Here is a 27076-nt window from a genome sequence, read left to right as displayed (position 1 = left end):
TGCATACTTTCTTATCTCCCTTTCACCCTGTTCCCCCACAGGACCACCACAGAGCCGGTATGATTTTTGTCATGGATAATTCTCAGTGCTGCAGTGACACTGACGTGTTGGTGAAATGATTCAGACACAGCAGTGCTGCTCAAGTTTATTAACATGTTGTCCCCTCACTCTCCACTCAGTTAGACACATCTGCCTCATTGGTTCACCTTGTAGATGTAATGTCAGGAACAGTAGCACATCTGTTGCTGCAGAGTTTCTGTTGGTCGTCCTTTAGTCCTTCATCAGTGGACACAGAACACCACCCACAGGATACTGTTATCCAGCAATGAGGGGTTTAAAAACTCCAGCACCACCCAAATCATACCTGCTGCTCTGTGGTGGTCCTGTGTGGGTCTTGACCGTTTAAGAAAAGGTGAAATGGGGATAAGAATTTATGCAGAGAAACAGTCTGTAATTATAAAACCAAAAAGAGCTCCTGTATGGTCAGTGGAGTTAATAAATGGACAATAAATGTAGATACAAAGTAATACTGGAAAACATAAACGTGACCTGTGCAAAATATGCAAAATATGTGGTACATTATATATATATATATATATTTATTTATTTACTTTCTTTAATTTATTTAATTTCTTTTCAATTTAATCTCACCTCAGCAAATAAATGGATACTAAAATATGTAGGAATAAAATGTTTAAAAATATGTTTCTTCTAATGGATGCATTAAATTATTTTCATTCAGAAAATGAAAAAAAACAAACTGTAATAACCCCACAAATGTGAAAACATACATAAAACTGTGCCTAACTGTGTAATCAAATATGTTTAGTGTAGTAACTCATAATGCTGCATTGGGATAAACAAAACAGGATGTGCACAAACTTTAATTTCAAAGTATTAATTTAATATAAATACTTTTTTTGTTTATAGAATAAGCACAAAGCATATAAAGAATAGCTGATTAATAATGCATATTATTTATATAAGAATTTAGCACAACTTGATAACAGTGAATGTATATTATAAATATTATAAATTCAGGAACAGTCTTTTAAAATTTCTTAAAGTAATGTAAAGTAAAGTAATATATTTGTCTTTGCACATAATTTGTAAGTTTCATAAAGTGTATGGACAATGGCCTGTGTTTGTTCTTTAACAGCACCCTGACTTTTTCTGTGGTTTGGGTTGTAATACTGTTAGTTCTTCTTCTCTTCTCACTTTTTGTTTCACCAATAGCCTAGAGGTAAGCACATTGTTATTACACATGTAAAGTACTGTGCAGAAGTTCCGACACCAACCATCACTTCTGTAATTTCCAGTTAAGACTTAACATAAGCTTTATATTTTTCAATATCACAAACATCATAAAAAGACATTTCATTACACAGAAGTTTCTACTAAAATAAATACAGTATAACATATTTTTTTCCAATATGTAGTTTGTCCATAAATTGCCTTGATTGTAACTTCTATTCTTTTCAGAAGAATTGCTTTCTGACATATTTTTAAGCACCCTTGTCTTGAGATTAGGTTACTCAAGTAGGTTATTTGTTCTGCCTCTCACAATCTGTCATTCAAATTACAAATTTAGACTCATCAGCTCACAAAATCATATTTCATCCATCTACTTACACTGAAAGTGCAGATAGATGTATTTATTCAAATCTAAAGTAAGAGTGCAGCTGGATTTTCTGTTATCTGTCCTATCAGTGCATCAGTGTTATCTGATGAGGTTAATTCTCTACCAGGTCTCCTGTGTTTGTTCCATTTTCTCTACATTTTCAAAATAATTTCTGTCTCACATTTTTGAAACCTTGACTTTTCCCTTCTTCATGAAAGTGAATTATCTATGCACACACACACACACACACACACACACACACACACACACACACACACACAAACAAACAAACAAACAAAAAGCAAGGTCTTAATTATAAAAGAGAGATCTGCATGTGAGTTACTTACCAAGCTAGAGTCTTTATAGATTCTAACACATTCTGGCCAGTTGCAGCACTGCACTCCAGGAAGTTAATTTTATATTCCTGCAGTGGTGAAAATGACATAATATCACACAAAAATTTCTTCTTATATCTTATATAGACAAGAAACTGAATCACGTTAAAAAAACAAAAAACAAAAAACAAAAAAAACAACCCAGTTATTAACAGCAGTCAAGTGATGTCACAATACCTTGGCCAGAGCCTCCCCTTCCTGGAGCTGAACTTCTCGCTCTGCACAGTCATTCTTGTTGCCAAGTAACATCATGATAACATCAGCAGGAGCCCTTTCCTGTTCAAGATCACAGTTGATTAATGGGTTGGGGGGGGGGGGTATTTCTCTTGATTTGTAGAGTTTATAATATAAATAGTATATTAGAATATAATTAAAAAATATAAAACCTTAAATGTACCCTATATGACAAGCTAATATTTATATATTTTTTCTTAAATATAAAAGTTTACAAATAAATTAACATGTGCAAAGAGTGTTCTTTGTAAAGGATTTGTACTTGTGTTTCACATATTATTCGACCAGGGGTGCCCAACGTTTCCCATGACAGTATCTATGACATCTCAAATAATACAGTGAATTAACTATTTTCCTATTGATTGTAATAATGAATAAGCCAACCTCAATCTGTGAGATCCAATTGCGTACAGCACAATAACTCTGATAGGATGTGATGTCATACATCAGAAGGAGACCCTGGGCCTTGTGGAACACCTGTTTAGTGATGCTGTGATACCTGATGAAGATATTTCAATCAATAAACATGCATATGCATTCAATAGACTTATTTTAACCTCATGTATACATTCTGTTAGTTGATGTCTTACCTCTCTTGTCCAGCTGTGTCCCAAATATTCAACTTAACAGTTTTGTTGCCCAGTGTAAATGTGTGAACACAGGTGTCAACACCTGAAAATAAACACACATACAAAAACTTCTGAGCAATGGATTACAGTTTGAATACAAACTGTTTATGCTGAATCCTTAGACTCACCAATGGTAGAACTGTAATCTCGGCTGAAGTGTCCATTCTGGAAGCGTTTAATGAATGATGTCTTGCCCACGTTGCAGTTTCCCACAATCACCACATTATACACAACTACGCCAAAGTCTGTAACTAAACAAATATATTTACTTTGCAAATGTTTGGAATTAATGGTTTTAAATAAAAAAATATATATATCTGTTTGCAGATCAAAGTTTTAACAGGTCCTGAAATGCTAGATTTTTGCAATTTTACAGCTCAAATATAATTAGAAGCACACTAGGAAACTGTAAATGAAATATAACAAAGTTTAGCTATGTCCAGATATAGATGATTTTAACTGAAGTCTGTTTAATGCTGAGAATTCTGTTAAAATGTAATATATGTAAATAAATTGTAAGAATCTAATAAAACATCCAAAATTCTTCAAGTTACAAAAGTTGACATCAAATCTTAAGTGAAATATCCAGATAAAAATGAATGCAAATTATAAAATATAAAATGTTAATGAGAATACAGTTGTGGCAAGGTGTAAGTCACTTATAAGAGGGCTAAATTATTTGCATGATGCTAACATTTTAGTTCCGTAACAATCTCATATTTCTAGCATAAAGCTGGAGAAACACATATTGGACAAGTAAAATTTTCTGGTTAACTGAAAAAATCAGCATGAATTAGAATATTGTATATGCCTAAAAATTATCCCAAACAAAAGCATGCCATCTGCTTCACTCTGGGTCTCTTTACATTCTTACTTGGCTCATTCCATTTCTCAAAGTCTATCTTTTCTCTTCTTCCAGTGATCCCATTATAGGGTGCAGAATGTCTGAGATCATCCAAGGAGACAAGGCCTGCCTCTGTAGATACATCAGACTCAGATTTTTCCACCTGTTCGGTATGTGTGCTGTAGGAAAAAATCAGGCAGACACTCTTGTTACTACCTGACAACTAAACAGAATGCTAAACTGTTTCTAGTAAGCTTCTTTAATTATCTGAATATACCTTTTGAGAAGGTTCTTTAAAGCATTAAACACGTCTTCACATAAACAAACCACTTTTTAATTTTTTTTAAGAGATCACAGGTAGTTTGTTTATGGTACTACCCAAATTACCCTTTGCTAAACCTATTTAATGTCAACACCTTGCACAATATACATATTGCATGAAAGATTTGCTTGATCCAAGTCAAAATGTAATGCTGATATAGAATTACTTACCACGAACAAAACAAAAAGAAAAGTTTTATCTACTAAGACTTCATTCATACCTAGCTTTTGTACTGCCATGTTGAGAGGGTGGTGGAGATGTTGATGTGCACTCTGGTTTTGGTTCACAAATCTGTGCAACAGAAAAAAATGTTAACTTTCAGTTAAACAGGCAAAATGTAAATTTATAAAGTATTAAAGGGTTTTGAAATTGAAGGGTTTCATTCCAGAATGCATTATACAGTAACTTTGTCTGTTTTTCATGACATACAGTGTTATGTGGGCCTTACCCAAAAAGAAACATCAACCTTATTAAAATTAGCAGCACCATTTTCACAAAAAACATTTTTGTTACACATCACCTGTTTAGTCTTTTAAATTTAGTTTTAAATGTTCATACAGCATTTTAGAATGAAACGGTTCCATTAAATCCTGGAAATAATATCAGACACATACCACTAGCTCGTCTTCTGTTTCCTTCTGGTCAGGTTGCAATGCTTCAGGTGTTTCCTCATTAAAATTTCTGCCACATTTGCGCCTGGACCCAAACTTTCGTTTTTCTCCAGGAAGTGGTTGTTCAATCAATGTTGTGTTAGTTTCTTGAACTTGAGAGACAGCTTGGATTTCAAAAGTAATTTCAACTGATTCCTTTGTATCTTCTGTGATTCTGAGCATGGTGTTTTCTCTCTCAGGTTCAACGCTTTTTACAAGAACCAGAGTCCCTCTCTCCAGCTCAGTTTCTCTGTTCTCATCTGATTCTTCTGTATTCCTGTCTCTTGGTGTTTTGCGAGTTGAGCCCATTTTTCTTCTTCTTCCAGGGGAAGTTGTTTCAGGGTGTGTTTGAGAGCTTTGAGATTGTGGTAGTTCAAGAGCACTCTTGCACTTCTCAACTGTTGGTTGTGGAATCTCTGATATATTTTCTTGGTATTTCATTGTTTTTAAAGGACTGGCTGAGATCTGTTCACTGCTAGTTAGTGCTGTGTTATTTGGAGGACTTTCATAACACTTCTTCAGCTCAGACTCTATCTCACTGAGAAGTGAGTCTTCTGAAGGATCAAGTGTGTGGTGAATCTGCAGTTCATTATCTCGCCTCATTGTCTCTGCTGTAATCACTGATTTAAAGGCTGTGTCGTGAAGCACAGTGTTGAACATTATTATGGACCTTGTCTCTTCTGTATAAGTGTCTTCACCAGTTCTTGGTCTAATATCTCCCGTTCTTTCCCAGACATTATTTCCATCTCCCACTTTGAAATTCTTACGTGTTGAACCCATTTTTCTTTTCTTTTTATCTAATGTTTCAAGATCAGGCACTGTCATATTGATGAATTCTGAGAGATTAGAGTGCTGCTCTATGCACTGGTGAGTTGTTTCTGCATGAGTTGCCTCTGTAGGAATAAAGTTGATAGTTTCAACCACTGAATTACGTTCTTCTGTAACTGTGGAACTTTGTTGTAACTGATGTTCATTTGTGTTTTCTTTTTCATTTGTCTCTTCATTAGTTTCTTGCGGGTCAACTCTGTGGAGTTGCTCTCTAGGACTCTTTCGAGTTGACCCCATCTTCCTCCTCTTTCCAGATGTGCTATGTTTTGAATTATCTGTTATCAGATTATCCTGACAGGTGTTTGACTCCAGCGTGTTAATGAATGCACTTGAGCTGTTGACAGGCTCAGCTCTGGCTTCTTTCATTACTGGCTGGTCTAGTAGGTCTCTGGATATGCTGTAATCCCGAGGCAACTGTTCAGCCCGTGGAGCCAGTAATTCATGACTATTTTCTGTATTGCCTAAAATGTCATCTTTTGATTCAGTCATTCCTTTTTCCAACTCCGAGTATGTAAGGCCAAGTGACACCTTACTGACAGCACTCTGTTCAGAAAACAAGTCTGAAGTACCTTCTTCATAGGTGGTTTCGTCAGAACAACTCTCATCCTCTTCATGTTCAGGTTGATCCGTAGCATTCACACTTTTCCATTCCTCAGGTCTGTGTTGTCCTTGAGGCCTTCTTTTTGATCCAAATCTCTTCTTTTTCATACTCTGGCTTTCTGGACTTAAATGTGTGCTTCTCATTTCTGCATCTCCTTTACAATCTCTACTATCAGTCAGTTGTGATGTCTGTTCTGAATCCTCATTGGTAGAATCTGTAGGAACAGCTCTTAACTCTGTTATTGTCTCCTTATGATCCTCCTCAATAACAACATTATCTGGGCCTGAAAGGTGGGATCTATCTGTAACATGCACATTTTCTTTTTGACTTATTTTTAATTCAGTTTCATGATTTGTGTCTTCAATAGTGTTTTTTACTTCACCCTGATGATGTTGCTTTCTAGGACTCTTTCGGGTTGACCCCATCTTCCTCCTTTTACCAGATGTGCTATGTTTTGAATTTTCTGTTATTAAATTATCCTGACAGGCGTTTGACTCCAGTGTGTGAATGAATGCACTTGAGCTGTCGACAGGCTCAGATCTGGCTTCTTTCATTATTGACTGGTCATGTCGGTCCTTGGATATGCTGTAATCCAAAGGCAACTGTTCAGCCAGGTCAGCCTGAAAGTCAGGTCCAATTTGTTTATTGCTTAAAATTTCAGCTATTGATTCAGCCATTTCTGTTTCCAACTGTTTGTCTGTAAGACCAAGGGACACCTCAGTCACAGCACTCTGTAGTTCAGTAATCAAGTCTGAACTAGCTTCTTCATGAGTGGTTTCTTCAGAACATGTCTCATCCTCATTATATTCAGGTTGATCTGTAGCATCCAAACCTTTCAATTTACTTTCCTCTGGTCTGTGCCCTGCTTGAGGTCTTCTGGTTGATCCAAACCTCTTCTTTTTCTTACTTTGTTTTTCTGTATATAATTGTGTACTGCTTATTTCTACATATTCTCTATAATCTCCACTATAGTTCTTAAAATCTGGGATTTCAGTCAATGGTGATTCCTGTAGGTTAACCATTAAACCCATTTCACTTGTTTGAGAAAATAATCCAGAATGTGTGTATTGTTCAGAGTCATCATTGGTAGAATCTGTAGAAACAGCTCTGATCTCTGTCATTCTCTCCTTATGTTTCTCCTCAATAACTCCATTATCTGAACTAGAAATGTTGGATGTATTCGTAAGATGCACATCTTTCTCCTCTCCAAACCTATCTTTATTTTCTGCATTCACTGGGACATCTGAGCTATCTTCTGTGCCAAAAATATCTTCCATTGTGACAGTTGAAGAAGCATCATGAACTTGGCTGGGACTTCCATTTTCACTACTCTTCACATCGTGGTCTTGGACTGAAATGAATGATTCTGTAATTTGTGTCATGACTGATGGTGTTTCCTGATTATCTGAACATGTTAACTCATCACTCGTCTTATGCTCCAAGCCTGACTGTTCCTGTTCTATACACTCCACTGATGCGTCTTTGATTATTTCAATGTCAATCTGGTGAACAGTGTTATCTGTCAGTATGACAGGAGGCATGTCAATAATTTCAGATTCTTCATGTGTAAGTCTCGATTCAGCCATTTCTGTTTTCAACTGTGTGTCTGTTAGGCCTACTGACACCTCAGTCACAGCACTCTGTAATTCAGTAATCAAGACTGAACTCGGATCTTCATGGGTGGCTTTGTCAGAACATCTCTCATCCTCATCATGTTCAGGTTGATCCGTGGCATCCACACCTTTCCATTTACTTTCCTCTGGTCTGTGCCCTCCTTGAGGTCTTCTGGTTGATCCAAATCTCTTCTTTTTCTTACTTTGTTTTTCTGTATGCAACTGTGTGTTGCTTATTTCTACATCTTCTTTACTATGTCCACTATCCTCCTTGAAATCTGTGTGGTCAGTCACTGATGTCTGTATCTTAACAGTCATATTCAGTTCAATGGTTTTAGAGGATATACCAGAATATGTGTATTGTTCTGAATCCTCATTGTTAGAATTGGTAGGAACAGCTCTTAACTCTGTCATTGTCCCCTTTTCATCCTCCTCTATAATGCAATTATCTTGGTTTGAAATATTGGATCTATCTGTAAGATGCACATCATTCTCCTCTCCAAATTTATTTTTATTTTCTGCTGTCACTGGAATGTCTGAGCTTACTTCTGTTTCAGGAATTTGTTCCACTGCGACACTTGCAGAAGAAGTATGAATATGACTGGGACTTCCACTTCCAGTATTGTCCATCTCATGGTCTTGGACTGCAGTGGATGCATCCTGTGGAGGAATAACATGTGTGAACTCATCATTCTGATCTTCTTCCATGAATTTTGATATTTTTTGATTATCTGAACATGTTAACTCATCACTCGTCTTATCCTCCGAACCAGACTGTTCCTGATCTATACACTCCAATGATCCTTGTTTGATTATTTCAATATCAATCTGGTGAACAGTGTTATCTGTCAGTATGACAGGAGGCATGTCAATAATTTCAGATTCTTCATGTGTAGGTCTCGATTCAGCCACTTCTGTTTCCAACTGTGCGTCTGTTAGGCCTACTGAGACCTCAGTCACAGCACTCTGTAGTTCAGTAATCAAGTCTGAACTAGCATCTTCATGGGTTGCTTTGCCAGAACATCTCTCATCCTCATCATGTTCAGGTTGATCTGTAGCATGCACACCTTTCCATTTACTTTCCTCTGGTCTGTGCCCTGCTTGAGGTCTTCTGGTTGATCCAATTCTTTTCTTTTTCTTACTTTGTTTTTCTGTATGCAACTGTGTGCTGCTTATTTCTACATCTTCTCTTACATCTACACTATTATTCTTGAAATCTGGGAGTTCAGTCAATGGTGTTGTCCATACTCTTAACTCTGTCATCGTCTCCTTAAGACCCTCCTCATTAACTCCATTATCTGAACTCGAAATGTTGGATGTATTTGTAAGATGCACATCTTTCTCCTCTCCAAACATATCTTCATTTTCTGCATTCACTGGGACATTTGATCTATCTTCTGTGTCAAAAATATTTTCCATAGAGACAGTTGAAGAAGCATCATGGACTTGGCTGGGATGTCCATTTTCACTACTCTCCAAATCGTGGTCTTGGACTGAAATGAACGATTCGGTAATTTGTGTCATGATTGATGGTGTTTCCTGATTATCTAAACATGTTAACTCATTACTCATCATATCCTCCAAACCTGATTGTTCCTGATCTATACACTCCACTGATGCTTCTTTGACTATTTCAATGTCAATCTGGTGAACAGTGTTATCTGTCAGTATGACAGGAGTCGTGTCAATAATTTCAGAGTCTTCATGTGCAAGTCTCGATTCAGCCATTTCTGTTTCCAACTGTGTCTCATCATGTTCAGGTTGATTTGTAGCATCCACACCTTTCCATTTACTTTCCTCTGGTCTGTGCCCTGCTTGAGGTCTTCTGGTTGATCCAATTCTTTTCTTTTTCTTACCTTGTTTTTCTGTATGCAACTGTGTGCTGCTTATTTCTACTTCTTCTCTTACATCTACACTATTATTCTTGAAATCTGGGAGTTCAGTCAATGGTGTTGTCCATACTCTTAACTCTGTCATCGTCTCCTTAAGACCCTCCTCAATAACTCCATTATCTGAACTCGAAATATTGGATGTATTTGTAAGATGCACATCTTTCTCCTCTCCAAACATATCTTCATTTTCTGCATTCACTGGGACATTTGAGCTATCTTCTGTGTCAAAAATATTTTCCATAGTGACCGTTGAAGAAGCATCATGGACTTGGCTGGGACATTCATTTTCACTACTCTCCACATCGTGGTCTTGGACTGAAATGAATGATTCTGTAATTTGTGTCATGACTGATGGTGTTTCCTGATTATCTGAACATGTTAACTCATTACTCATCATATCCTCCAAACTTGATTGTTCCTGATCTATACACTCCACTGATCCTTGTTTGATTATTTCAATATCAATCTGGTGAACAGTGTTATCTGTCAGTATGACAGGAGACATGTCAATAATTTCAGATTCTTCATGTGTAAGTCTCGATTCAGCCATTTCTGTTTCCAACTGTGTGTCTGTTAGGCCTACTGAGACCTCAGTCACAGCACTCTGTAGTTCAGTAATCAAGACTGAACTGGCATCTTCATGGGTGGCTTTGTCAGAACATCTCTCATCCTCATCATGTTCAGGTTGATCTGTAGCATCCACACCTTTCCATTTACTTTCCTCTTGTCTGTGCCCTGCCTGAGGTCTTCTGGCTGATCCAAACCTCTTCTTGTTCTTACTTTGTTTTTCTGTATGCAACTGTGTGTTGCTTATTTCTACATCTTCTTTACTATGTCCACTATCCTCCTTGAAATCTGTGTGGTCAGTCACTGATGTCTGTATCTTAACAGTCATATTCAGTTCAATTGTTTTAGAGGATATACCAGAACATGTGTATTGTTCTGAATCCTCATTGTTAGAATCAGTAGGAACAGCTCTTAATTCTGTCATTGTCCCCTTTTCATCCTCCTCTATAATGCAATTATCTTGGTTTGAAATATTGGATCTATCTGTAAGATGCACATCATTCTCCTCTCCAAATTTATTTTTATTTTCTGCTGTCACTGGAATGTCTGAGCTTACTTCTGTTTCAGGAATTTGTTCCACTGCGACACTTGCAGAAGAAGTATGGATATGAATGGGACTTCCACTTCCAGTATTGTCCATCTCATGGTCTTGGACTGCAGTGGATGTATCCTGTGGAGGAATAATATGTGTGAACTCATCATTCTGAACTTCTTCCATGAATTTTGATATTTTTTGATTATCTGAACATGTTAACTCATCACTCGTCTTATCCTCCGAACCAGACTGTTCCTGATCTATACACTCCAATGATCCTTGTTTGATTATTTCAATATCAATCTGGTGAACAGTGTTATCTGTCAGTATGACAGGAGGCATGTCAATAATTTCAGATTCTTCATGTGTAGGTCTCGATTCAGCCATTTCTGTTTCCAACTGTGTGTCTGTTAGGCCTACTGAGACCTCAGTCACAGCACTCTGTAGTTCAGTAATCAAGACTGAACTCACATCGTCATGGGTGGCTTTGTCAGAACATCTCTCATCCTCATCATATTCAGGTTGATCTGTAGCATCCACACCTCTCCATTTACTTTCCTCTGGTCTGTGCCCTCCTTGAGGTCTTCTGGTTGATCCAAACCTCTTCTTTTTCTTACTCTGTTTTTCTGTATGCAACTGTGTGTTGCTTATTTCTACATCTTCTGTTACATCTACACTATTATTCTTGAAATCTGGGAGTTCAGTCAATGGTGATGTCCATACTCTTAACTCTGTCATCGTCTCCTTAAGACCCTCCTCAATAACTCCATTATCTGAACTCGAAATTTTGGATGTATTTTTAAGATGCACATCTTTCTCTTCTCCAAACATATCTTTATTTTCTGCATTCACTGAGACATCTGAGCTATCTTCTGTGTCAAATATATTTTCCATAGTGACAGTTGAAGAAGCAGCATGGACTTGGCTGGGTCGTCCATTTTCACTCACCTCCAAATTGTGATCTTGGACTGAAATGAATGATTCGGTAATTTGTGTCATGACTGATGGTGTTTCCTGATTATCTGAACATGTTAACTCATCACTCGTCTTATACTCCAAACCTGATTGTTCCTGATCTATACACTCCACTGATGCTTCTTTGACTATTTCAATGTCAATCTGGTGAACAGTGTTATCTGTCAGTATGACAGGAGTCGTGTCAATAATTTCAGAGTCTTCATGTGCAAGTCTCGATTCAGCCATTTCTGTTTCCAACTGTGTCTCATCCTCATCATGTTCAGGTTGATCTGTAGCATGCACACCTTTCCATTTACTTTCCTCTGGTCTGTGCCCTGCTTGAGGTCTTCTGGTTGATCCAATTCTTTTCTTTTTCTTAACTTGTTTTTCTGTATGCAACTGTGTGCTGCTTATTTCTACATCTTCTCTTACATCTACACTATTATTCTTGAAATCTGGGAGTTCAGTCAATGGTGTTGTCCATACTCTTAACTCTGTCATCGTCTCCTTAAGACCCTCCTCAATAACTCCATTATCTGAACTCGAAATGTTGGATGTATTTGTAAGATGCACATCTTTCTCCTCTCCAAACATATCTTCATTTTCTGCATTCACTGGGACATTTGAGCTATCTTCTGTGTCAAAAATATTTTCCATAGTGACAGTTGAAGAAGCATCATGGACTTGGCTGGGATGTCCATTTTCACTACTCTCCAAATCGTGGTCTTGGACTGAAATGAATGATTCTGTAATTTGTGTCATGACTGATGGTGTTTCCTGATTATCTGAACATGTTAACTCATCACTCGTCTTATCCTCCAAACCTGACTGTTCCTGATCTATACACTCCACTGATCCTTGTTTGATTATTTCAATATCAATCTGGTGAACAGTGTTATCTGTCAGTATGACAGGAGTGGTGTCAATAATTTCAGAGTCTTCATGTGCAAGTCTCGATTCAGCCATTTCTGTTTCCAACTGTGTCTCATCATGTTCAGGTTGATCTGTAGCATCCACACCTTTCCATTTACTTTCCTCTGGTCTGTGCCCTGATTGAGGTCTTCTGGTTGATCCAATTCTTTTCTTTTTCTTACCTTGTTTTTCTGTATGCAACTGTGTGCTGCTTATTTCTACTTCTTCTCTTACATCTACACTATTATTCTTGAAATCTGGGAGTTCAGTCAATGGTGTTGTCCATACTCTTAACTCTGTCATCGTCTCCTTAAGACCCTCCTCAATAACTCCATTATCTGAACTCGAAATGTTGGATGCATTTGTAAGATGCACATCTTTCTCCTCTCCAAATATATCTTCATTTTCTGCATTCACTGGGACATTTGAGCTATCTTCTGTGTCAAAAATATTTTCCATAGTGACCGTTGAAGAAGCATCATGGACTTGGCTAGGATGTCCTTTTTCACTACTCTCCACATCGTGGTCTTGGACTGAAATGAATGATTCTGTAATTTGTGTCATGACTGATGGTGTTTCCTGATTATCTGAACATGTTAACTCATCACTCGTCTTATCTTCCAAACCTGACTGTTCCTGATCTATACACTCCACTGATCCTTCTTTGATTATTTCAATATCAATCTGGTGAACAGTGTTATCTGTCAGTATGACAGGAGACATGTCAATAATTTCAGATTCTTCATGTGTAAGTCTCGATTCAGCCATTTCTGTTTCCAACTGTGTGTCTGTTAGGCCTACTGAGACCTCAGTCACAGCACTCTGTAGTTCAGTAATCAAGACTGAACTCGCATCTTCATGGGTGGCTTTGTCAGAACATCTCTCATCCTCATCATGTTCAGGTTGATCTGTAGCATCCACACCTTTCCATTTACTTTCCTCTGGTCTGTGCCCTGCCTGAGGTCTTCTGGCTGATCCAAACCTCTTCTTTTTCTTACTTTGTTTTTCTGTATGCAACTGTGTATTGCTTATTTCTACATCTTCTTTACTATGTCCACTATCCTCCTTGAAATCTGTGTGGTCAGTCACTGATGTCTGTATCTTAACAGTCATATTCAGTTCAATTGTTTTAGAGGATATACCAGAACATGTGTATTGTCCTGAATCCTCATTGTTAGAATCGGTAGGAACAGCTTTTAATTCTGTCATTGTCCCCTTTTCATCCTCCTCTATAATGCAATTATCTTGGTTTGAAATATTGGATCTATCTGTAAGATGCACATCATTCTCCTCTCCAAATTTATTTTTATTTTCTGCTGTCACTGGAATGTCTGAGCTTACTTCTGTTTCAGGAATTTGTTCCACTGCGACACTTGCAGAAGAAGTATGGATATGAATGGGACTTCCACTTCCAGTATTGTCCATCTCATGGTCTTGGACTGCAGTGGATGTATCCTGTGGAGGAATAATATGTGTGAACTCATCATTCTGAACTTCTTCCATGAATTTTGATATTTTTTGATTATCTGAACATGTTAACTCATCACTCGTCTTATCCTCCGAACCAGACTGTTCCTGATCTATACACTCCAATGATCCTTGTTTGATTATTTCAATATCAATCTGGTGAACAGTGTTATCTGTCAGTATGACAGGAGGCATGTCAATAATTTCAGATTCTTCATGTGTAGGTCTCGACTCAGCCATTTCTGTTTCCAACTGTGTGTCTGTTAGGCCTACTGAGACCTCAGTCACAGCACTCTGTAGTTCAGTAATCAAGACTGAACTCACATCGTCATGGGTGGCTTTGTCAGAACATCTCTCATCCTCATCATATTCAGGTTGATCTGTAGCATCCACACCTCTCCATTTACTTTCCTCTGGTCTGTGCCCTCCTTGAGGTCTTCTGGTTGATCCAAACCTCTTCTTTTTCTTACTTTGTTTTTCTGTATGCAACTGTGTGTTGCTTATTTCTACATCTTCTGTTACATCTACACTATTATTCTTGAAATCTGGGAGTTCAGTCAATGGTGATGTCCATACTCTTAACTCTGTCATCGTCTCCTTAAGACCCTCCTCAATAACTCCATTATCTGAACTCGAAATTTTGGATGTATTTTTAAGATGCACATCTTTCTCTTCTCCAAACATATCTTTATTTTCTGCATTCACTGAGACATCTGAGCTATCTTCTGTGTCAAATATATTTTCCATAGTGACAGTTGAAGAAGCAGCATGGACTTGGCTGGGTCGTCCATTTTCACTCACCTCCAAATTGTGATCTTGGACTGAAATGAATGATTCGGTAATTTGTGTCATAACTGATGGTGTTTCCTGATTATCTGAACATGTTAACTCATCACTCGTCTTATACTCCAAACCTGATTGTTCCTGATCTATACACTCCACTGATGCTTCTTTGACTATTTCAATGTCAATCTGGTGAACAGTGTTATCTGTCAGTATGACAGGAGTCGTGTCAATAATTTCAGAGTCTTCATGTGCAAGTCTCGATTCAGCCATTTCTGTTTCCAACTGTGTCTCATCCTCATCATGTTCAGGTTGATCTGTAGCATGCACACCTTTCCATTTACTTTCCTCTGGTCTGTGCCCTGCTTGAGGTCTTCTGGTTGATCCAATTCTTTTCTTTTTCTTAACTTGTTTTTCTGTATGCAACTGTGTGCTGCTTATTTCTACATCTTCTCTTACATCTACACTATTATTCTTGAAATCTGGGAGTTCAGTCAATGGTGTTGTCCATACTCTTAACTCTGTCATCGTCTCCTTAAGACCCTCCTCAATAACTCCATTATCTGAACTCGAAATGTTGGATGCATTTGTAAGATGCACATCTTTCTCCTCTCCAAATATATCTTCATTTTCTGCATTCACTGGGACATTTGAGCTATCTTCTGTGTCAAAAATATTTTCCATAGTGACCGTTGAAGAAGCATCATGGACTTGGCTAGGATGTCCTTTTTCACTACTCTCCACATCGTGGTCTTGGACTGAAATGAATGATTCTGTAATTTGTGTCATGACTGATGGTGTTTCCTGATTATCTGAACATGTTAACTCATCACTCGTCTTATCTTCCAAACCTGACTGTTCCTGATCTATACACTCCACTGATCCTTCTTTGATTATTTCAATATCAATCTGGTGAACAGTGTTATCTGTCAGTATGACAGGAGACATGTCAATAATTTCAGATTCTTCATGTGTAAGTCTCGATTCAGCCATTTCTGTTTTCAACTGTGTGTCTGTTAGGCCTACTGAGACCTCAGTCACAGCACTCTGTAGTTCAGTAATCAAGACTGAACTCGCATCTTCATGGGTGGCTTTGTCAGAAGATCTCTCATCCTCATCATGTTCAGGTTGATCTGTAGCATCCACACCTTTCCATTTACTTTCCTCTGGTCTGTGCCCTGCCTGAGGTCTTCTGGCTGATCCAAACCTCTTCTTTTTCTTACTTTGTTTTTCTGTATGCAACTGTGTATTGCTTATTTCTACATCTTCTTTACTATGTCCACTATCCTCCTTGAAATCTGTGTGGTCAGTCACTGATGTCTGTATCTTAACAGTCATATTCAGTTCAATTGTTTTAGAGGATATACCAGAACATGTGTATTGTCCTGAATCCTCATTGTTAGAATCGGTAGGAACAGCTTTTAATTCTGTCATTGTCCCCTTTTCATCCTCCTCTATAATGCAATTATCTTGGTTTGAAATATTGGATCTATCTGTAAGATGCACATCATTCTCCTCTCCAAATTTATTTTTATTTTCTGCTGTCACTGGAATGTCTGAGCTTACTTCTGTTTCAGGAATTTGTTCCACTGCGACACTTGCAGAAGAAGTATGGATATGACTGGGACTTCCACATCCAATATTGTCCATCTCATGGTCTTGGACTGCAGTGGATGTATCCTGTGGAGGAATAACATGTGTGAACTCATCATTCTGAACTTCTTCCATTAACTTTGATATTTTTTGATTATCTGAACATGTTAACTCATCACTCGTCTTATCCTCCGAACCAGACTGTTCCTGATCTATACACTCCAATGATCCTTGTTTGATTATTTCAATATCAATCTGGTGAACAGTGTTATCTGTCAGTATGACAGGAGGCATGTCAATAATTTCAGATTCTTCATGTGTAGGTCTCGATTCAGCCATTTCTGTTTCCAACTGTGTGTCTGTTAGGCCTACTGAGACCTCAGTCACAGCACTCTGTAGTTCAGTAATCAAGTCTGAACTCACATCGTCATGGGTGGCTTTGTCAGAACATCTCTCATCCTCATCATATTCAGGTTGATCTGTAGCATCCACACCTCTCCATTTACTTTCCTCTGGTCTGTGCCCTCCTTGAGGTCTTCTGGTTGATCCAAACCTCTTCTTTTTCTTACTCTGTTTTTCTGTATGCAACTGTGTGTTGCTTATTTCTACATCTTCTGTTACATCTACACTATTATTCTTGAAATCTGGGAGTTCAGTCAATGGTGATGTCCATGCTCTTAACTCTGTCATCGTCTCCTTAAGACCCTCCTCAATAACTCCATTATCTGAACTCGAAATTTTGGATGTATTTTTAAGATGCACATCTTTCTCTTCTCCAAACATATCTTTATTTTCTGCATTCACTGGGACATCTGAGCTATCTTCTGTGTCAAATATATTTTCCATAGTGAAAGTTGAAGAAGCAGCATGGACTTGGCTGGGTCGTCCATTTTCACTCACCTCCAAATTGTGATCTTGGACTGAAATGAATGATTCGGTAATTTGTGTCATGACTGATGGTGTTTCCTGATTATCTAAACATGTTAACTCATCACTCGTATTATCCTCCAAACCTGATTGTTCCTGATCTATACACTCCACTGATGCTTCTTTGACTATTTCAATGTCAATCTGGTGAACAGTGTTATCTGTCAGTATGACAGGAGTCGTGTCAATAATTTCAGAGTCTTCATGTGCAAGTCTCGATTCAGCCATTTCTGTTTCCAACTGTGTCTCATCCTCATCATGTTCAGGTTGATCTGTAGCATGCACACCTTTCCATTTACTTTCCTCTGGTCTGTGCCCTGCTTGAGTTCTTCTGGTTATCCAATTCTTTTCTTTTTCTTACTTTGTTGTTCTGTATGCAACTGTGTGCTGCTTATTTCTACATCTTCTCTTACATCTACACTATTATTCTTGAAATCTGGGAGTTCAGTCAATGGTGTTGTCCATACTCTAAACTCTGTCATCGTCTCCTTAAGACCCTCCTCAATAACTCCATTATCTGAACTCGAAATGTTGGATGTATTTGTAAGATGCACATCTTTCTCCTCTCCAAACATATCTTCATTTTCTGCATTCACTGGGACATTTGAGCTATCTTCTGTGTCAAAAATATTTTCCATAGTGACCATTGAAGAAGCATCATGGACTTGGCTGGGACATCCAATTTCACTACTCTCCACATCGTGGTCTTGGACTGAAATGAATGATTCTGTAATTTGTGTCATGACAGATGGTGTTTCCTGATTATCTGTACATGTTAACTCATCACTCGTCTTATCCTCCAAACCTGACTGTTCCTGATCTATACACTCCACTGATCCTTGTTTGATTATTTCAATATCAATCTGGTGAACAGTGTTATCTGTCAGTATGACAGGAGTCGTGTCAATAATTTCAGAGTCTTCATGTGCAAGTCTCGATTCAGCCATTTCTGTTTCCAACTGTGTCTCATCATGTTCAGGTTGATCTGTAGCATCCACACCTTTCCATTTACTTTCCTCTGGTCTGTGCCCTGCTTGAGGTCTTCTGGTTGATCCAATTCTTTTCTTTTTCTTACCTTGTTTTTCTGTATGCAACTGTGTGCTGCTTATTTCTACATCTTCTCTTACATCTACACTATTATTCTTGAAATCTGGGAGTTCAGTCAATGGTGTTGTCCATACTCTTAACTCTGTCATCGTCTCTTTAAGACCCTCCTCAATAACTCCATTATCTGAACTCGAAATGTTGGATGTATTTGTAAGATGCACATCTTTCTCCTCTCCAAACATATCTTCATTTTCTGCATTCACTGGGACATTTGAGCTATCTTCTGTGTCAAAAATATTTTCCATAGTGACCGTTGAAGAAGCATCATGGACTTGGCTGGGACATCCATTTTCACTACTCTCCACATCGTGGTCTTGGACTGAAATGAATGATTCTGTAATTTGTGTCATGACTGATGGTGTTTCCTGATTATCTGTATATGTTAACTCATCACTCGTCGTATCCTCCAAACCTGACTGTTCCTGATCTATACACTCCACTGATCCTTGTTTGATTATTTCAATATCAATCTGGTGAACAGTGTTATCTGTCAGTATGACAGGAGACATGTCAATAATTTCAGATTCTTCATGTGTAAGTCTCGATTCAGCCAATTCTGTTTCCAACTGTGTGTCTGTTAGGCCTACTGAGACCTCAGTCACAGCACTCTGTAGTTCAGTAATCAAGACTGAACTCGCATCTTCATGGGTGGCTTTGTCAGAACATCTCTCATCCTCATCATGTTCAGGTTGATCTGTAGCATCCACACCTTTCCATTTACTTTCTTCTTGTCTGTGCCCTGCCTGAGGTCTTCTGGCTGATCCAAACCTCTTCTTTTTCTTACTTTGTTTTTCTGTATGCAACTGTGTATTGCTTATTTCTACATCTTCTTTACTATGTTCACTATCCTCCTTGAAATCTGTGTGGTCAGTCACTGATGTCTGTATCTTAACAGTCATATTCAGTTCAATTGTTTTAGAGGATATACCAGAACATGTGTATTGTTCTGAATCCTCATTGTTAGAATCGGCAGGAACAGCTCTTAATTCTGTCATTGTCCCCTTTTCATCCTCCTCTATAATGCAATTATCTTGGTTTGAAATATTGGATCTATCTGTAAGATGCACATCATTCTCCTCTCCAAATTTATTTTTATTTTCTGCTGTCACTGGAATGTCTGAGCTTACTTCTGTTTCAGGAATTTGTTCCACTGCGACACTTGCAGAAGAAGTATGGATATGACTGGGACTTCCACTTCCAATATTGTCCATCTCATGGTCTTGGACTGCAGTGGATGTATCCTGTGGAGGAATAACATATGTGAACTCATCATTCTGAACTTCTTCCATGAACTTTGATATTTTTTGATTATCTGAACATGTTAACTCATCACTCGTCTTATCCTCCGAACCAGACTGTTCCTGATCTATACACTCCAATGATCCTTGTTTGATTATTTCAATATCAATCTGGTGAATAGTGTTATCTGTCAGTATGACAGGAGGCATGTCAATAATTTCAGATTCTTCATGTGTAGGTCTCGATTCAGCCATTTCTGTTTCCAACTGTGTGTCTGTTAGGCCTACTGAGACCTCAGTCACAGCACTCTGTAGTTCAGTAATCAAGACTGAACTCACATCGTCATGGGTGGCTTTGTCAGAACATCTCTCATCCTCATCATATTCAGGTTGATCTGTAGCATCCACACCTCTCCATTTACTTTCCTCTGGTCTGTGCCCTCCTTGAGGTCTTCTGGTTGATCCAAACCTCTTCTTTTTCTTACTCTGTTTTTCTGTATGCAACTGTGTGTTGCTTATTTCTACATCTACACTATTATTCTTGAAATCTGGGAGTTCAGTCAATGGTGATGTCCATACTCTTAACTCTGTCATCGTCTCCTTAAGACCCTCCTCAATAACTCCATTATCTGAACTCGAAATTTTGGATGTATTTTTAAGATGCACATCTTTCTCCTCTCCAAACATATCTTTATTTTCTACATTCACTGGGACATCTGAGCTATCTTCTGTGTCAAAAATATTTTCCATAGTGACCGTTGAAGAAGCATCATAGACTTGGCTGGGACGTCCATTTTCACAACTCTCCACATCGTGGTCTTGGACTGAAATGAATGATTCTGTAATTTGTGTCATGACTGATGGTGTTTCCTGATTATCTGAACATGTTAACTCATCACTCGTCTTATCCTCCAAACCTGACGGTTCCTGATCTATACACTCCACTGATCCTTGTTTGATTATTTCAATATCAATCTGGTGAACAGTGTTATCTGTCAGTATGACAGGAGTGGTGTCAATAATTTCAGAGTCTTCATGTGCAAGTCTCGATTCAGCCATTTCTGTTTCCAACTGTGTCTCATCATGTTCAGGTTGATCTGTAGCATCCACACCTTTCCATTTACTTTCCTCTGGTCTGTGCCCTGCTTGAGGTCTTCTGGTTGATCCAATTCGTTTCTTTTTCTTACCTTGTTTTTCTGTATGCAACTGTGTGCTGCTTATTTCTACTTCTTCTCTTACATCTACACTATTATTCTTGAAATCTGGGAGTTCAGTCAATGGTGTTGTCCATACTCTTAACTCTGTCATCGTCTCCTTAAGACCCTCCTCAATAACTCCATTATCTGAACTCGAAATGTTGGATGTATTTGTAAGATGCACATCTTTCTCCTCTCCAAACATATCTTCATTTTCTGCATTCACTGGGACATTTGAGCTATCTTCTGTGTCAAAAATATTTTCCATAGTGACCGTTGAAGAAGCATCATGGACTTGGCTGGGACGTCCATTTTCACTACTCTCCACATCGTGGTCTTGGACTGAAATGAATGATTCTGTAATTTGTGTCATGACTGATGGTGTTTCCTGATTATCTGAACATGTTAACTCATCACTCGTCTTATCCTCCAAACCTGACTGTTCCTGATCTATACACTCCACTGATCCTTGTTTGATTATTTCAATATCAATCTGGTGAACAGTGTTATCTGTCAGTATGACAGGAGTGGTGTCAATAATTTCAGAGTCTTCATGTGCAAGTCTCGATTCAGCCATTTCTGTTTCCAACTGTGTCTCATCATGTTCAGGTTGATCTGTAGCATGCACACCTTTCCATTTACTTTCCTCTGGTCTGTGCCCTGCTTGAGGTCTTCTGGTTGATCCAATTCTTTTCTTTTTCTTAACTTGTTTTTCTGTATGCAACTGTGTGCTGCTTATTTCTACATCTTCTCTTACATCTACACTATTATTCTTGAAATCTGGAAGTTCAGTCAATGGTGTTGTCCATACTCTTAACTCTGTCATCGTCTCCTTAAGACCCTCCTCAATAACTCCATTATCTGAACTCGAAATGTTGGATGTATTTGTAAGATGCACATCTTTCTCCTCTCCAAACATATGTTCATTTTCTGCATTCACTGGGACATTTGAGCTATCTTCTGTGTCAAAAATATTTTCCATAGTGACCGTTGAAGAAGCATCATGGACTTGGCTGGGACGTCCATTTTCACTACTCTCCACATCGTGGTCTTGGACTGAAATGAATGATTCTGTAATTTGTGTCATGACTGATGGTGTTTCCTGATTATCTGTATATGTTAACTCATCACTCGTCGTATCCTCCAAACCTGACTGTTCCTGATCTATACACTCCACTGATCCTTGTTTGATTATTTCAATATCAATCTGGTGAACAGTGTTATCTGTCAGTATGACAGGAGACATGTCAATAATATCAGATCCTTCATGTGTAAGTCTCGATTCAGCCATTTCTGTTTCCAACTGTGTGTCTGTTAGTTCTACTGACACCTCAGTCACAGCACTCTGTAGTTCAGTAATCAAGTCTAAACTAAGTTCGTCATGAGTGGTTTCTTCAGAACATCTCTCGTACTTGTCAAGTTCAGGTTGATCTGTAGCATCCACACCTTTCAATTTACTTTCCTTTGGTCTGTGCCTTGCTTGAGGTCTTCTGGTTGATCCAAATCTCTTCTTTTTCTCACTTGATTTTTCTTTATTTAATTGTGTGCTGCTCATTTCTACATCTTCTTTACTATGTCCACTATCCTCTTTGAAATCTGTGTGTTCAGTCACTGATGATGTCTGTATGTTAACAGTCATACTCAGTTCTATTGTTTTAGATGATATACCAGAATATGTGTATTGTTCTGAATCCTCATTGTTAGAATCGGTAGAAACAGCTCTTAACTCTGTAATTGTCCCCTTTTCATCCTTTTCTATAATGCAATTACCTTGGTTTGAAATATTGGATCTATCTGTAAGATGCACATCATTCTCCTCTCCAAATTTATTTTTATTTTCTGCTGTCACTGGAATGTCTGAGCTTACTTCTGTTTCAGGAATTTGTTCCACTGCGAAACTTGCAGAAGAAGTATGGATATGACTGGGACTTCCACTTCCGGTATTGTCCATCTCATGGTCTTGAACTGCAATGGAGACATCCTGTGGAGGAATAACATGTGTGAACTCATCATTCTGAACTTGTTCCATGAATTTTGATATTTTTTGATTATCTAAATATGTGAACTCATCACTCGTCTTATCCTCCAAACCTAACTGCTCCTGATCTATACACTCCACTGATGCTTCTTTGATTATTTCAATGTCAATCTGGTGAACAGTGTTATGTGTCAGTATGACAGGAGTTGTGTCAATAATTTCAGAATCTTCATGTGCAAGTCTCGATTCAGCAATTTCTGTTTCCAACTTTGTGTCTGTTAGGCCTACTGACACCTCAGTCACAGCACTCTGTAGTTTAGTAATCAAGACTGAACTAACTTCTTCATGAGTGGTTTCTTCAGAGCATCTCTCGTACTTGTCATGTTCAGGTTGATCTGTAGCATCCACACATTTAAATTTACTTTCCTCAGGTCCCTGTTGTCTTTTAGGTCTTCTGTTTGATCCAAATCTCTTCTTCATTTTATGAGCATTCAATTTTTCAAAAATAGTAGATGCTATATCATTGCCTGCATAGATTTCTGCCATTGTCTCCTTGTCTTTATCATTACTGCTTTCCTTTAAGCCCAACTTATCCAAAAATGTGGCCTCATTACTCATTTCATCTTCCAACACTGACTGCCAGTATTCTTCTGAAATCTCCTCTAGTGCTTCCTTTTTACATACTTCATTATCAATTTTATGAATATTATTCAGTGTGACAGTTGGTGTGTTAATAATTTCACATCCTATTTTGTTATCTTTTGATTCAACTTGGTTTTGTAAGTGTTGGTCAGTGATTCCAAATGGCATTTCACTTACAGTAAGTAAATCTGAAGTAGCTGCTTCAAAACATCTCTCTTCCTCAGGTTTTATTCTTTCTGTTGCTTCCACACATCTCCATTTTCTTTCCTCTTCTTTACTGTCTGGTCTGTGTCCTGCTTGAGGTCTTCTGGTTGATCCAAATCTCTTCTTTTTCTTACTTTGGCTTTGTGTACTTATTTCTGTGTTTCTCATTTCTGCATTGTCTGTAAGATCCTCACTACTCTCCTTAAAATCAGAATCAGATGTTAGCAATTAAACCCAGTTCAGTTGTTTGAGTGGACGTATGTCTTGTTCCTCATCATCATATTTTCCTGTTAAGCCCAGCTCTCTTTGGGATGGGTTTTCTCCCATACTACTTTCTCCTGTCAAATATCTTGCATCAGGAAAATCATACTGTCCATCTCTGTGAAATCTAACATCACTATCAAATAAATGACTTGCGAGGTATAATTCATATGAAAGATGCTTGTCTGCTGTAGCCTTTTCTTTATGTTTTGTGGAAAAAGTAATGATTTTGTTGGGTTCCATTGGCTGTAACTGGTTTTGGACTATGACCACATTTTTACATTCTTTTCTTTTTTCAGCCTTATGTACTACCTCACACTTTTCCTTGACAACTCCATTGTCTGAACTTCTAAAATCTTGAAAACATTCCAAACCTTCATTTACTTCTAATTTCTGGTCAGAAGTTTCTAATATGGTACTCATATTTTGACATACATTTCTATCCACCATATCTTGAGTCAGTTCAGTTCCATCACCATCTTTTGACTCAAGTTCATTCATATAAGGCATTGACAGTACCTCTGTCACTTCTTCCTTAGCCTCAGTACTACCTCCATAAGGTGGGTCAGATCTCTCAGTGGCCTGATAATGTGCTGTGTTGACAGTGCCACCACTATGAGTGTGAGTATCCAGTGACATCTGAATATCCGTAAAATTATCATATGAATTTACAGATCCTATCCAGGTCCTGTGTTGGTTAGGTTTTTCAGAAAGACTTTCTATTGGGTTTTCTTTCTCTGTGTTTTTCTCCTTCCAGTTTTCATTAAGATGTCTGTCAGCTGAGTCTGACCCCTGATTTTGGCATGTGATATTGGTCTGCCTTTCAGACTGACTGAAGAAATAGCTTGATAGACTTTGTAGTCCATAGCCTTCTTTGCTTTTCTCCACTTGTTCATTTACTCCATACTCTTCACTAATCCCTTCACTTACCTCCCCTTTGTTCTTTGGTTCGTCCTCTGGAATTCCACCACCTTTATATCCTCTGGTATTCTTGCGAGTTGAACCCATTTTTCTCTTTTTAATCATTGCTTCATTGTCTGCCAGTAAATCCTTGCTGTCCTGTGACCAGGAGTGTGGTTGGGGTTCTGAGGCAGACATCTGCTGGCTGGTGTAAGCTGTAGTTGTTAGAGCAGATTGAAGCAGTAAAGAAGTTGGTTTTTCAGAGATGCTTTGAATTTCTTTCTTCTCCCTTTCAAGCTCATTGCCTCTCTGTGGGAGGAAATTATCACTTTCTTTCTCTTCATGGTCTTTATTAGGATTTTTGTTAATATTTCGTCTGGAGGAACCAAACTTCTGATTCCGTTTCTGCCTTTTGTCTGACATGACACTTCACACTTCGTCCTGCAACATGTAAAAACAGAACAAAATTTGTCAGTTGTTCCTTTGATACAATTTTACAAGAACTTGAGTAATATAGAAACCAGGGAGGCTTAAATGTTACTTCAGTGATATATGACTCATTGTTCTATAACATTCATGGCTTCACTACATCTGAAACATTCCTCTATGTAAATTTTAAAGTACTGGCCAAGGGTCTAAAATATAATCAGTATAAATTTTCACTTGCGCATCTTAGGAACTCAGAAGCAACCTTCTTTTTAGTATTAAAAATCAAACAAATATATAACTTTTATAATACAATTTGTCATAATTCTAAACACACTTAGCCTGAAGACATTAAAACTAATGTATCCCCTCCATAGATTCCAGGTCAACAAACATTAGTTTTAACAAGATTTTTATTACATCTACTTTGCCCATATCACAAGCAATTTTTCCAACTATAGTTTGCAAACATTTCATTTATAATGAAGTATATCAAAATTTCAGTGAATCACACATTTATATACAACAAGCTGACTGTGCCTTTAAATAGCTTGGAAAAATACAGAACATGTTTTTGTGTCTTTAGCAGCTTCTGATAAGCTAATTAACCTTTTAAATGTAAAGGCATAATTGCCTCTTTGCTTGCCAAAATTCGAGTTTGTGGAAGGCTACCCAAAATATTTGACCCAAGTAAAACTATTTAAAGGCAATGCAACCAAACACTAACTACTTGTACATACATATCTGAGGCCACTGGGAATTAAACAAAAGAAACAAAAACTGAAATCATTGTCTCAGGTATTATTCTGACATTCCACATTATTGAAATATTAGACCCTAAATGACCAAAGCGAGAGAACCATTGCTTGGATTAAATGTCAGGAACTATGAAAAACATCATGACCCATTGCAGGGTTTGTTATTGCCATGTACTCAATGATTCAAGGTAGGCTCCAGACCCACCATGACCTTGAACTGTATAGTGATACCAAAACATAATAAATTAATAAATTAGTATTAATAAATATGCCTAAGATGTATGTAGATTTGTGACTTCAACACTACAATAATTTGTTACACTAATTCAGGTGTTATATAAATTAATAAAAATAATAAAATGTAGTAACACATACTGGTGTCATTAATAAACAAACGTACATTACCTACCATCAACCTATGTACCAAATTTAACACTGGGAAATGCTAGCCATGGTATAAGAAAAATTAACAACACAAGAGAAAAGTCACAAAATGCTTATCATATTTCATTTTTTTGGTGAATACTACTACTAAATATTACATTGTTTCTGACACTCACTTCATCATGCTTGTTCAAATAAAAACAATGCTAAAATGTTCAAGTGCGTCACATTATCTGTTTGCCTGCATTAACCACAAATGTGCAGTTCAGGACGTTGCGCTAGACCTGCAATTTCATGTGAAAACATTTCATGCCGTCAGTGTATTTAGATCATTAGCATTTCACATCTGATTATAATGCATTCTCCACAAGTAATGTATAACCATTGTGAAGTAACTGCTTACTATTCTATTACTACAAACAAACAAAAACGCAATCATCTGGAACCACAAATGGAAATAAACATTCAATGTTGCCCTTACATGTAAAAACAATGTAGAAACTTACCCCAGATGTGTTTTAAAGGTGTTTACTCAGGAAACTGTTCATTTTCAACATCCTAAGAAAAAGTGCAGCGAGTAGATGCTGGCAGCTCTTCTTTAGTGCTGTATCT

At 37.7% G+C, this 27076-nt stretch overlaps 1 protein-coding gene across 1 annotated transcript; it reads right to left on the bottom strand.

Annotated features, from left to right (window-relative positions):
• Positions 1-941: 941 nt before the first annotated feature.
• Positions 942-27064, bottom strand: rab44 (RAB44, member RAS oncogene family). Its single transcript, XM_066664039.1, has 14 exons — positions 26971-27064; positions 24927-25337; positions 22779-22892; positions 19605-19718; positions 16417-16530; positions 4660-14055; positions 4266-4336; positions 3754-3902; positions 3008-3130; positions 2841-2922; positions 2635-2749; positions 2194-2292; positions 1969-2045; positions 942-1237 (listed from the first exon to the last, which is right to left on the bottom strand). The coding sequence occupies exons 2-14, from the start codon at positions 25317-25319 to the stop codon at positions 1153-1155; spliced, it is 10932 nt and encodes a 3643-aa protein (XP_066520136.1). The 5' UTR covers positions 25320-25337; positions 26971-27064; the 3' UTR covers positions 942-1152.
• Positions 27065-27076: the final 12 nt, after the last annotated feature.

This window comes from Hoplias malabaricus, chromosome 3 (assembly GCF_029633855.1).
Source record: "Hoplias malabaricus isolate fHopMal1 chromosome 3, fHopMal1.hap1, whole genome shotgun sequence".
Taxonomy (NCBI): Eukaryota; Metazoa; Chordata; class Actinopteri; order Characiformes; family Erythrinidae; genus Hoplias; species Hoplias malabaricus.
This window is presented reverse-complemented; position numbering and strand designations above follow the sequence as displayed.

Excerpts from the sequence above, each read along its gene's own strand:
- rab44 (XM_066664039.1), bottom strand. The coding sequence starts at position 25,319 with ATGTCAGACAAAAGGCAGAAACGGAATCAGAAGTTTGGTTCCTCCAGA. Across the intron at positions 19,719-22,778 it reads AACAAATTCCTGAAACAGAA|GATACATCCACTGCAGTCCA; the intron begins GTAAGCTCAGAC and ends ATTCCTCCACAG. Across the intron at positions 1,238-1,968 it reads TCTATAAAGACTCTAGCTTG|GCTATTGGTGAAACAAAAAG; the intron begins GTAAGTAACTCA and ends GCTTACCTCTAG.